This window comes from Medicago truncatula, chromosome 8 (genome assembly GCF_003473485.1).
Source record: "Medicago truncatula cultivar Jemalong A17 chromosome 8, MtrunA17r5.0-ANR, whole genome shotgun sequence".
NCBI lineage: Eukaryota > Viridiplantae > Streptophyta > Magnoliopsida > Fabales > Fabaceae > Medicago > Medicago truncatula.
The window spans coordinates 39,667,170-39,679,896 of NC_053049.1; the positions used below are offsets into that span (position 1 = coordinate 39,667,170).

The following is a 12,727-nucleotide window of genomic DNA, read 5'->3' on the forward strand; positions in this document are numbered from 1 at the left end:
GTCAACACAACTCAAATTATAAAAAAAAAAAAAAATCAATTAAAAAATTTGATCAAGGGTCCAAAACTGCCATATTTTAAAATCGAAGACCAAATCCGCAAAAAGGTAAAAATAAGGAGACCAAAATTGCAATAAAGCATAATAAATATCAAAATCTCTAGAAATTATTTATTTATTTTTTTATAGGAAAAAAATGTCTAGAAAGTTAACAGTGCCCTCATTCATCCAACAAAGAAAATAAGAATTTGGGTCACTGTAAGAAAGTGTCACCTTTTCTGCATGATTTCTCCAAACAAAGCAACATACATCCCATCACATGTTCCACAACAGAAGGGAAATTTTTTAGAGCAGGATGTTAGCTTCAGGAATTCAAATTAAATGGACTCATCTCTTCATGCTGTTGTTATGTTCATATTTTAGCCACACAAATGTTCCAACGCTCCTCTTAAGTACCAATAATTAATGCCTTTGTCTTTGTATAACTTCACTATATATATACACACACACAACAAAGTTGGAGATTAACAACTAAGGAAACACATTTCAGCGAAAGGCATGGTTGTAGTCATGGTAACGGAAGTTTTTGTATATGAAGTGAGCTAACAACCGTGACAACGCGAATGAAAGTACTGCCAACAGAACCATTGAATTTCTTGTTGTAGCTGAAACCACACCCTGCTTCATTGTAGCAACAATCCCGATTGAAGCAACTGATATGATCTGCAGCATCACTTCCACCACATTGAGGCTCTTATAGGCAAAATTGCAACTCTTGCAATTCACCGTATGGCTCCAGTACCTGTTCAAATTTAATAATTTGAAATGAAGAATATGGTACAAATACCTAATGCAATTAATAACTTTTTAACATTGTTCTATTTAGAATTTTATGTTTGAAAAATTCTTGTTTATGCTTGACTTAAGTAAAGTTCTTCACTTGAAATCACAGTTATCAATTTGAGATTCAAATAGTAAATCAGAAAACGTGTTTTTCAAATTGTGAATCGAATCTTATTATGAATCGTATGATACGTTTACCAACAAAACGAAAACATTTTAAAGTAAAAACAGGTGATATATCAAAATTATAAGTTGATATATCATATGAGTCTCAAAGCAATTCAAGATTCAAGTCATAAATCAATTCACATAAGAAAAGTGGCCAGCTATACAAAGTTGACAATAAAAAGAAGCTGACTACACTAGGTAGTGATTCAATAGAATAAATTGAGATTTATCATAATGAATCAGAATTCAAGATGAGAATCGTGTCAAAAATAGATATGCACTAGAGGTTCATATGATTGAGTTCAATTCTGTACTGAATCGAGATACGATTCACATGTATCGTAGGATACTCATAACCATACTCAAAACTTCACATAATAAAGGAAAATCGTTACCATTTTTGAGATATAACCATGTTTAAATGCAATCATACGTGAGTTACCTGTCCAAAAGTTGTTCTCTGGGAGGTGTAGGAGGAAGGGCTCCATTATATTTTCCTCTCCATTCAACTTCACCACCTGCATACTTCTTCAACCACTTTCTAAAACCAATCACAAGAGCATCTGCCTTTGTTGGAACAAAACATGCCTTATGCCAATTGGCTTGACCAACATCCATTATTTTTTTTTCCTATCAAAATAATTTAGTAACATTTCAATCACACAAGCTGAAACAAGTGTGAATTTGTTCATCAGCATTTAGTACTAATGAATTATTTTTTAGATACAATTGAGATAAAACCTTCATCAACAATTAACCAAGAAAAGGTAGGAAACATGAGTTTTCAGTTTGCATCTAACTTGAAAAAGTACTATTGCTCACCCCAGACTAAGAAAAATGGATGGAGCCTAATAAAGTTTTTTTTTTTTTTAAATTGTCAAACCTATTCTGTGATATCTTTATTTTGGTAAATCCTATTTTGTGATAAGGAAACTTAAGCAACCGATCTGTCATAATTCAAGAAGTTGGTATGAAGAATCAATTATAATGTATAGATAGATGAATAAATTGAGCATAAATACAATGATAAATCCAACCTAGCAACTACTGTGCATATAAATACCAAGCATTTTAGTAAATATATCATCAATTAATATTTTAATCAGAAATTTCACTGCAATTTACCTAATAAGGTAATCAGAAAAAAAAAAAAAAAAGTGATATATTGAAAAATGTCAGTGATTGAATTTGATATTGTTATTTAACAGAACTAGGTAATAGTATATTTTTTCAACCACTCTTTAAGATAGCATAACTGATTGAAACAACTAATCAACAGGCCAAATGAATTCTATATTATAATAGAAATTACCTCAACATGGAGAAGATATAAATCTGAATCTAGAATCAAGTTTTGTCCAACATGAAAAATCCATCGCGGTACAATTTTGTCAATCCACAACCCAAAGTTTCTTGGGAAGCACCAAATCAGTCTGCTATTACCGGGACTAACAGGAATACAAATAAAGATCAAAGCAAATTTCTTCTGAACTGATGATTTCTGCATCAAAATATATTTTGTAACGCCCACAAAAAAATTTGATGCACATTTTTCGTAATATAAGTAAGGATCATAGCCACTCAATTTGTTACCTTAGTTTCTTCAGAAGATGCAGGTTTATTTGGATCAGTATAAGCATAAAAGATGCTTGGTGGCATAAATTTGCTTTTGCTCCAACCCTGATTTGCTGTGAAACCGTTGACATCTAACTCTTCAATTGACAATTCAAGTGGTCTTCCTCCTTCTCTATCAGCTTTCACTGTTAAGTTAATTATGTAAGTGTCATATATAAAACCAAATAGGAATTTACTGAAGTTAAATGATTTATCATATATGCATACCTTTTGGTTGTGGAGTTTTCATTAATCCATAGTGTGCATATGGAACATGTGAAGGGTCCATGAGGTTTTCAATAAGTACCTCATACCTGAAATTGCATACTCAATTAACTAGAAAAATATACTAAGCAAATAATATGGTTTTGTGGTTTAAATATGTTTGCAGTCCACAAAAAATCACAGATTTTTAAGATTAGTTCCTGTAAGAAAAAATGGGTCCTGTTAACGAGTGCACCCGGGACACTCTTTAGGATTTAAAAATAAGAAATTATTTCGTAAAAAAGTCAAATATTTCAATTTCCAAGGCAATGATCAGACAAATTTCCATAAAAAGTTACCATTTAAAAATTTTAAAAGTGTCTCGAGGGCACTCGTTAACATTTCCCAAAATAAATTATTCATTTAGTCTCCACCTTTTGTCAAACATGGAGTCTAAAAACAAATAAAATTCCATAGCGACAAAACTCAGAAGATAGATATTTTAGAGACTAAAAACATATTAACACACGTTTTCTTAGGGCCTAGCATGCAAGTTATGCATAATGTAATGTTTGTGTGTTTTCATCTCCCAGATTCAGATCAAATAATTATACTTACCAATTACCATTACCAATCACAAAAAACCATCACATTAAGTTATGCCATATATAAATGTGTTTTTTTAGGCAAAAAAAAAAATTAAACTAGTGCAAAAGTTTAATTCCGAATCCCATTAGAGTTCTACAAAAGAAATGTAATATTTTATTAGAATTGAAGTCTTACCCATAAGCAATATCTCTGTTTCCCATTAAGCTAGTAAAGGATGGATCATCGATTTCTGGTATGAATGGGGGTGTTTTCCTTGTAATAATATCTTTGTATTGAGGATCACTGTTTGGCCAAAACCACAAGATATCATTCTGCACAGTGCTTGGGTAAGCAGCCACGCATGCTTTTTTGGACGTATGAATCTGCACATTATTTTTATGCAAAAGTAAATGCATATTACAAGATAACAAAACAAACAATGTGAAGAATCAATTTACTTCAACTAGAAGAAATTTAGTTGGCAGTCCTTAGTAGTTACACATCTAAATGTGTTCTCCGATATGTTGCACTGACACTTCAAATATGGAAGACGTATTCAGTGTCTGACACGACTCCGACACATGTAGTTACATTCAGTCATTCCATATATTCAATTATTATCAGTATCAACATGTAAATGTCAGTATTGAGTTTGATGTTTGTGTCGGTGATTCATAGGTTCTGGCCATTTGCTACACAAGGAAAGAAGCACAAAAAGTACTCAATTTCTAAGCCACATAACAGCAATAAAACATCTATTATTCTGTTTCTTTTTATTTGTTGTTTTACGCTTATTTACTCGTATCAAGAAATCTAATAAATTTTGTTACTTTTGATAGAATTGTTTGTTTTTCCTACAATACCATGAGTTATTTGTTATCTCATTCCATCTAATTCTATTCCTGCAGTCAATTGTTAAGTTGGTAACTGACAAAACAATAGTTAATGTTGCATTGAACTTGAAAACTACAAATGGAATAAGAGTTAATTTTTCTTCAAAAGCGACGGTTAAAAATGTATCGAAGGGAGTAGTTACCGGAGGTCCTTCAGGAGGTGCCTGAGGAATGAACTTGCAATCACCTGATCCATTAAAACACCAACCATGATACACACACTGTAACCTACCCCATTGATCAATCCTTCCTTCAGACAAAGGTGCTAATCTATGAGGACAAGCATCATCAAAAACTTGCCATGCGCTCTCATTCCTATCCCACCATATAACAACATCAATTCCCATCACCTTCTTAGCATGAGGTGCCCTTTTGTCAAGATCACATATTGGCATCAAAGGATACCACTGTGAGTACCAGTCAAATTTCTCTGAACCTGTTTCAACTTCTGGTTCATCATCCACTTCAAGGTTACTACTACTAGACTCTGTTAATGGAGAAGGTGATAAGGCAGTGAAAAGCTTGAATTTTGAAGCGTTCCCACGAATTAATGGAAGTGTTGAATGCACTTGTGAGTTGAAGAACATAGATTTTTTTAATGGGATTTGTGGTTCAAGTGCTATTGGTATGTGAAGTGAACTAACAGAAAAAGCTTCCATTGTTCCCTTTCTGCAGAGTAATGGAACAAGAGAAGAAAGTGGAAACACTTCAATGTTAGATGATTTAGCTTAGAGATAATGAAACTAGAGGCTCAGGTTTTTTTGTTATTATGCAAGGTATGAAATGAAACATGAGGCTCAATTTTATCAACTACAGTGCGAACGAAAAGTCCACGTGTTGTCAGTTTTGTGTACACATCAACCATGGGATTTGGCTTGCATTTATAAAATCGCTCAAGCTTACTTTTTATAATGACAGATGATATTTGTACGGCCATTTTGTTATTGACAACTTTCTCTCTCATACTTACATTATATTATTATTCTCTCTTCTTTTTTATGGACCAATAAAAAGAGAGAAAATGAAAGTTGTCATCAAAGTTGGTGGTTGTACATATATCACTACTCTTTTATAAATGAAGTCTTTTAAGTTATCTTCATCCTTAAATTAAAGTGTATCGGCACGTTTGTTTTACGAAATAAAAATTATTTGTTAAATTTTATATTTTTGAAAATACCATCTCATTTAAAAAAAATATTATTTTATTGTTTTATAAGAATTATACTATTTTTTCTATCTCATCTTAAAAAAAATTCACTATTATGAATAATAAAAGTAAAAGTAAATGTAAAGAGTTTACTTTAGTTGTTAAAAATATTACATTATATTTAAAATATCAACATTTGAATCTGAGACTCTTCACTTAATCACATAAAAGGTGAATTTTTTGTCACTAAACTATTTAACTAAAAAATTCTGCTCTTAATGAGAAGATTTAATTATTATAATAGTAAATGATAGAAAATATTTTTTTCTCCAGAAAACAACAACAAATTATTTAACTATAAATTTAAAATTTGAGTGTAACAGTAGACTAGAAGTTTGAAGTGTACCGTGAAAGAGAAATAATGTACAACTATTTTGTGATGATTTTTTGACAACTTTCTCTCTCATACTCACATGATGTTCTTGTTATTTCTCTTCATTTTTCTTTCTCCATTGTTTTTTACCAATAAGAAGAGAGAAAAGCAAGGTTGTCACCAAACTTATCATTAGACAGATGTACAAATATCATTGTTCACCGTAAAATTTGTCTTTTGTAAATGTAGGTTTTAAGAAGAAGTTAAACAAATGGTCGACGACTCCTTGACCATATTTAGACACCTGCAATGTTACCCAAGACAATGCATAATTTTAATCTTTAATTATCTATTAGATTTTGAAAATATTTATCAAGACAAATCAAACATATTATACACTATCACTTGTCTTTATATATTAATAAAAAGAATATGATCAAATCATAGTATGCGAATGGTTTACATGATCAAATTATTTAATGAGAATGTACCATTGTTAAATCTTTTGAGGATATCTTCTTCATCCATCCTAAAAGATTAGTTTTTACAATTGCTGATAATAATAATATCCATTAAAGGAGAGGTCCAATTAATCTTGCAGCATTCAATATTGTTTCATTTAAATATATATTTTCTAAATTTGATCGTTCATTATCGTTTTATTTATTATATATATTTTCTAAATTTGATCGTGATTGTGAATTTATTTATATCTAAATCAATTTCAACTAAAGGTGTCAAATGGGCCGGCCCGGCTCGGGCCCAAGAGGCCCGACTATTGAAATGGGTCAGCCCGATCCGTTTATGATTGGGCCGTGAATTATAGAGTCCGGCCCGGGTGGGCCATGGGTTGCTTGGCCTGGCCCGTTTATGTTTTATTTTCAAAATTTATTCACTTTTTTTATGTATTTTCTTATGTATTAGTTACTCACAATTATTTTTTTGCTAAAATATGATTGGATGAACATAAAAATATAAATAATTTTTACATTAACATTGTATAATAATTAAACTCTAGATTATTCTTTCAATTAAATCAAATTAATAATTTATAAACTTTAAAATTTTAAAATTGTAAGCTAAATTCATCCATATTTATTAAGTTTATTTATTTAAATATTTTTTTTAATAGATTTTAAATTAGTTGATAATTTTTTAAAAAAATATGTTGTTTTTTAACAAAAATAAAATGAAATATGGGCCGGCCCAAAGCCCGGCCCAACTTTTGTATGGCCCAATTGGGCTTGGGCCGAAAAAGTCCCAGTACATTTTTTGTTTAGTTTTTTAGGCCCAACCCATGAGCCCGGCCCATTTTTGACACCTCTAATTTCAACTATATATATACACACATTGTTCTAAGTTTTTCCTAAAAAAAAGAAAAAAAAATTATTCTAAGTTTTATCAACATTAACATTACTGTAAAAAAAACAAAGAACACTACTTACCACAAATTATAGGTCAAAAAACATCAAGGCGATCTGTTTCTTTCACTTCAATCACTCTTGGAGCTTCACTTTCACTTCTTCCAACATTCAATTTCAGTTTTTTTCGTCATCTCTTCTTTCGTTCGAATCCAACACCATATTTACCGGATCCGGGTCACGTTCCACCGTTATCACCACTCACCGCCGCCGCGTACCAGATCGATAAAATAATCAGCCAGAAAAGGTACGCAACTTTATTCTCTATTTGCCTCTTACCCTTTTGTTTTTCTTCCATTCTTTCCCTCTTTTTTAACTCAAAGTTTTAATTTTTAAAATTCAACGAATCAATGGGGTAATTAGTTACTATGTATTTTGAATCAGTTTCTTGTACTTGTTCTCTCTCTCTCTCTCTCAAATTAGCAGTTACCTGTTAATAAATATTACATTTTTATCACATTTGTTTCCTTTTGTTATACAATGGCAGTGATGATAATTTGAAAAATTTGAATCAAATATGGAGGGTGATCTTCAAAAGTCACTATCTTTGCGCCTAAATCGTAGAGGAGACCGAACTAATCAAAATCCTCAAGCTAAAGGTGAATAACAACTTGTATCAACTCTTTTGTTTACTAGAAGACATGACAGTGAAGTGAATTCCTAGTTTGTTTGTTGGCGATGCAGATTTTGACATAGGATTGTTTTCTTCAGGGAGGGTACCCCAAGATTACCCTATGAGTATGAAGATTGTTTGGAAGAAAGGATTTGTTCGATTGGTTCTTGTAGGAGGCATCTTGTGGATGTTGTTAATTCTTGTTGCATTGTTGTTTCATATATGGTCGTGTCAATCTTCTGTCTCCTTTTTATCAGGTTAGCCAAAAAAAAAAAAAAAATTTATACTTTTTGTTTACTTCTTGTGTGATTTTTCAAGAACATAGCTATTCGTTTTATATGATATTTTGGGAGTTGGGTAGAAGGGGATAAGCTATCTTATTTTATAACAGCATTTAAAGCTGTAAAAGAACGGGTTGGAGATTCATTTCTTTTTCTGTCCCTCTCTTTGTGTAATCTGTAAGCTCCAAAAGTAACATTGTTCTTTAGTAGTACTTATTAGTTACTTTGGAATAGGAATGTAAGGATTAAGGAACCCTGTAATTTCTAGTTAGAGAAAACAATAGCAGACCATGTCTTGGTACTAAAAATTGAACTCAATTCAATTTGTTATTGTTTTTTTTCCTTTCACTCTTTGATGGTGGGATTTGGACGTAAAAATATCTAAAATCTGATTGGTCGATTTAGATGCAAACTTGCTATGCGTAGGAATATAATCACTTGGTGGGAGGTTCTGTTACATTATTAAAAGGCATGCTTTTTCGAAAGGCTGTTCAACAAAAACATTCGTTGTCTTTTATTTTCTTCATTAAAACTACATTATTATATCATGATTTCTAAAAACATAGCGATTTTCTGCTTGATTTGCAGTCATGTGTAACAAAGATAGCAAGGTTTACTCCATGTTAGACACTTATGGACTTGTACCAAAACTTCACAGTAAGATTTTGGCTGTTTTGTCTCCATCCATTGTTTTTGGACTTCATTATTTCATAGTTAATGTTTGATGTTGATGCTGCGTGTATCTTTTAGGATGCCCGATTCCTCTTTTCGATGACCCTGATAAAATAGTTATCCCTACTCGAAGAACTTCCGACAAAATTGTCAAAAATTTATCATATTTTACCGAAGATGAGATTCCAAATGATAGTTCCCAGTCATCTCCTCTTTTTGGAGGCCATCTAAGTTGGAAACAGAGGGAGGAGAGTTTCAAACTGAAGTCGAATATGAAGGTAAATCAATTATCATGACTTTTAAATTTTTATCAAGTTTATTCTAAATGCAACTGCTTCACAATTTATTTAGATTTTCTTGTGATTGCCTCCATTAATGCAAAATGTTTCCCACTTGCTTCACCCCTTAGGTACACTGTGGATTTATCCAAGGTGGCGGTGCTGAAATGGATCCTATAGACATTAAATATGTTAAGAAATGCAAATTTGTTGTTGCATCTGGCATTTTTGACGGTTATGATATACCTCACCAACCATCAAATATAAGCCTTCGGTCAAAGAAACTTTTTTGCTTTCTTATGGTGGTTGATGAGGTATCTCTGAAATTCATGAGGGAAAATACTACTGTGGAAGAAGACAGTGCTGGTGGAAAATGGGTGGGAATTTGGCGACTTGTTCTTCTTAAGAATCAACCTTATGATGAACCAAGAAGGAATGGGAAGGTTCCTAAAATAATAACACACAGGTTGTTTCCTCAAGCACAATATAGTATATGGATCGATGGTAAAATGGAGCTGGTAGTTGATCCATTGCTTATCCTTGAGAGGTACTAATGTCTTTATCTTAGTTTATGCCCAATCTTTATGGTAATACGAATAATATGAACATTTTAAATCTGTTTATTTAAATAGGTGTTCAAACTGCCGTCCTTTTGTTTCTTGAGATAGCTTGTTAAGGGGGAAAAAGTCATTTGATTTTGAATTTGATATTTTCATGTCCTTATCAGTTAATTACACAATAAACATTCATAGGCATGGCAATTTGAAGGGTTCAATTTTATGGATGTCTTTTGTGCTCTCATTTTTCTCGTATATAGGCTTAGATATTTACCATCATGAAGCTGATGCATTATAAAAGAAAATATTGAATTACCGGTGATTTGTGTTTGTGGATTTCCTTGCGGAAAACTATTGCTTGACTCTTGATAATTTACTTTCCAAGTCGCCGCTTGTGGTTTGGTTCGGCAACATCTAAACAAATAAAAAAAAGACACTTTTGTAATCAGAGCGGACCAAATTATATATTTTCGTGTATTTTTATGAATGTTAAGATTCTTTATGGAGAGTAAATAGTAACATACTTGTTGGGATGGAATGGATGGCATTCTAGTCAGATGTAGCATTAATGCATAATAGGTTTTAAAGCTTGAAATCAATCACTTGTTTACAAATTATATGTTCTGCTGAGATCCTTCTGATCTGATGATAGATATCGTGATGACTCACTTTGTAGGCAATCTTTACTTTGCAGATACCTATGGCGAGGGAAGCATACATTTGCCATTGCTCAACATAAGCATCACCGTAGTATATATGAGGAGGCTGATGCAAACAAGAGGCGAAAGCGATATGCACGACCCCTTATTGATCTTCACATGAAAATATACTATTACGAGGGGATGAAACCATGGAGTTCAAATAAAAAGACTAATAGCGGTAAGACAGGCAATGGAACTTTTTATTTATTTATTTCTACTGTTTGATTTCAATTTCAACAATTTTGTCATCTCATTCTAAGTCTGACTCCTAAGATGTCAAATCCTTAGGATTGTTTCACTTGAACCATGGTAAATCTGTCAAAATTACACAGTAATGTAAGGCGGTATACTAATGTTAAAAGTTGTTTATGATGTTTCAGATGTCCCAGAGGGAGCGATTATCATTCGAGAACATACAGCGGTGAATAACTTGTTTAGCTGTTTGTGGTTTAATGAGGTTCACCTCTTCACACCGAGAGATCAACTGAGTTTTGGCTATGTTGCGTACAGATTAGGGGAGTCATTTGAGTTTTTCATGTTTCCAAACTGTGAATACAATTCATTGTTTGTGTTGCACCCTCACACAAGAGAGCACTCTTCTCCAATAGAATGGGTTAAACAGTTGGATCAACTTAAAAAGAATAGTAATTTAAAAGAAAGTAGGGGAGGATTAGGCTTGTTTACCCCTTATCCTGGGGATCTTAAGTCAGTTGTTCTGCCACAAATAACAAGAACATCAAAAGCAGGATGACATCTTTGTTTATTTTGTTTTAACATATATTCATTTTATGTATTTTTTATTTCAAGAATTTCTTGATTCTAATTAATGAAAAGTAAAGATGAAGCTCGTCAAGCTTATTTTGTGAGTTTATCTACGTATATTCTGTTTTTTTATTCTTCCTCTCATTGTTCATAACTTGAATGTGATATTCGAAATAGAATGGTGTTGAGACTCAACTCACCAAACTTGGGGGCTAATCTTTTTCCATGAATTCAGGCATAAGAGATGAGTTGTTTTATAATTTTTTTAGTAACAGAATGGTGTAATGCTGCTGAATATATTTTCTCCATATGATGCCTGACCAATCTTCTTTGCTTGTGCTGTTGAAATACATCTTACTTAAACCTTAGTTCTTAAATCGGATATCAGGATATTTTCTCTTCAATATTAATGCCGTGATTCACGATTATTGGCTATGAAATACACTACATTAATATCCTTGATTATTGGTTCTTCCGTATGCTGATTGAATGTGGCATAAGAATAGTGATGTGTGACTAATAATAGTAGCTGCGGCATTAGTGGTCATGAATCACTAAGCAATAGTAGTAGTAGCAAAGCTAACCGTTGAGTATATCATATAGTATATGCATGCAAACATTAATATGGCCCCTAAGTGATCACCATGAGATTGGTTCTTCATGAATCACTAAGCATGTATTTGTCAACTAGAGCTTTAGTTCGCGTAAGATACTTTGAGATTGCGCGATCAACTTTAATCATGTTCTTCGATTCATGTTGCAGTTTACGCGACTTAGTTGTGGTTTATTTATAAAAAATACGATGCCACAATTAGACTAATACTCCCTCCGATCCTATTATATAGTAGAATTCTATTATACATCTTAACAATGGCAAATTTACACGTTATATCAACTTAAGACAATTGAGCTTTAGGATCACATGTTACTACATTCTAATAAAGAAAAATCACATTTGATAAAAATATCTTCACAGTTTAACATTATAAGATAATTTTTCCCAAATCAAGAATTTCACATTATTTTTTTTTATTTGCACAATTTAAATATCTTGGATCTAAAGTACACAACGACGAAGAAAGAGACGTAGATGTAAATTATCGAATTCAATCCGGGTGATTGAAATGGAGAATAGTCTCTTGATATTAAACATCTTCACAATTTAACATTATAAAATAAGTTTTCCCAAATCAAGAATTTCACTTTTTTTTTTTTATTTACACAATTTAAATATCTTGGATCCATAATACAAAATGACAGAGAAATAGACGTAGATGTAAATTATCGAATTCAATTGGGTGATAGAAATGGAGAAGACTCTCAAGTGTTTTGTGTGATATGAGGTTACTGCTAAAGTTGAAGAGGAAATTCTATCAGCCATCGGTATGACCAACAATATTGTATGGAACAAAGTGATGGGGCCGTGAAGAATCAACATCAAAATAAAATAAACGTAGCAGAGATGAGGATGCTGTGTTGGATGTGTAGCAAGACTGGATCGGATAGAATTAGAAGAGTGGGTGGAATAAGATTAGAAATGACAATATTAGAGAGAGATGAGGTAACACCTATAATAAAAAAGATGGTGGATAGTAGACTTTAGGTGATTTGAACA

The 12,727-nt window shown here is 32.2% G+C and overlaps 2 protein-coding genes across 3 annotated transcripts; one reads left to right on the plus strand and one right to left on the minus strand.

The window, feature by feature from the left end:
* Nucleotides 1–283: 283 nt before the first annotated feature.
* On the minus strand, nt 284–5,148 carry LOC11409748 (protochlorophyllide-dependent translocon component 52, chloroplastic). Its single transcript, XM_003629678.3, has 7 exons — nt 4,451–5,148; nt 3,610–3,797; nt 2,851–2,936; nt 2,602–2,768; nt 2,321–2,509; nt 1,451–1,638; nt 284–799 (listed from the first exon to the last, which is right to left on the minus strand). Exons 1-7 carry the CDS (start codon nt 4,964–4,966, stop codon nt 544–546), a joined length of 1,590 nt encoding a protein of 529 aa, XP_003629726.1. The 5' UTR covers nt 4,967–5,148; the 3' UTR covers nt 284–543.
* A 2,111-nt stretch (nt 5,149–7,259) lies between these two features.
* Nucleotides 7,260–11,221, plus strand: LOC11413795 (probable hexosyltransferase MUCI70). 2 transcript variants are annotated; one of them, XM_013591180.3, is made up of 8 exons: nt 7,260–7,495; nt 7,736–7,847; nt 7,933–8,118; nt 8,731–8,799; nt 8,893–9,092; nt 9,224–9,639; nt 10,344–10,528; nt 10,731–11,221. In XM_013591180.3, exons 2-8 carry the CDS (start codon nt 7,766–7,768, stop codon nt 11,099–11,101), a joined length of 1,509 nt encoding a protein of 502 aa, XP_013446634.1. In that variant the 5' UTR covers nt 7,260–7,495; nt 7,736–7,765; the 3' UTR covers nt 11,102–11,221. The 2 variants fall into 2 exon arrangements, with proteins under 2 accessions (XP_013446634.1, XP_003629727.1); XM_003629679.4 differs by having other exon boundaries at nt 7,960–8,118.
* Nucleotides 11,222–12,727: the final 1,506 nt, after the last annotated feature.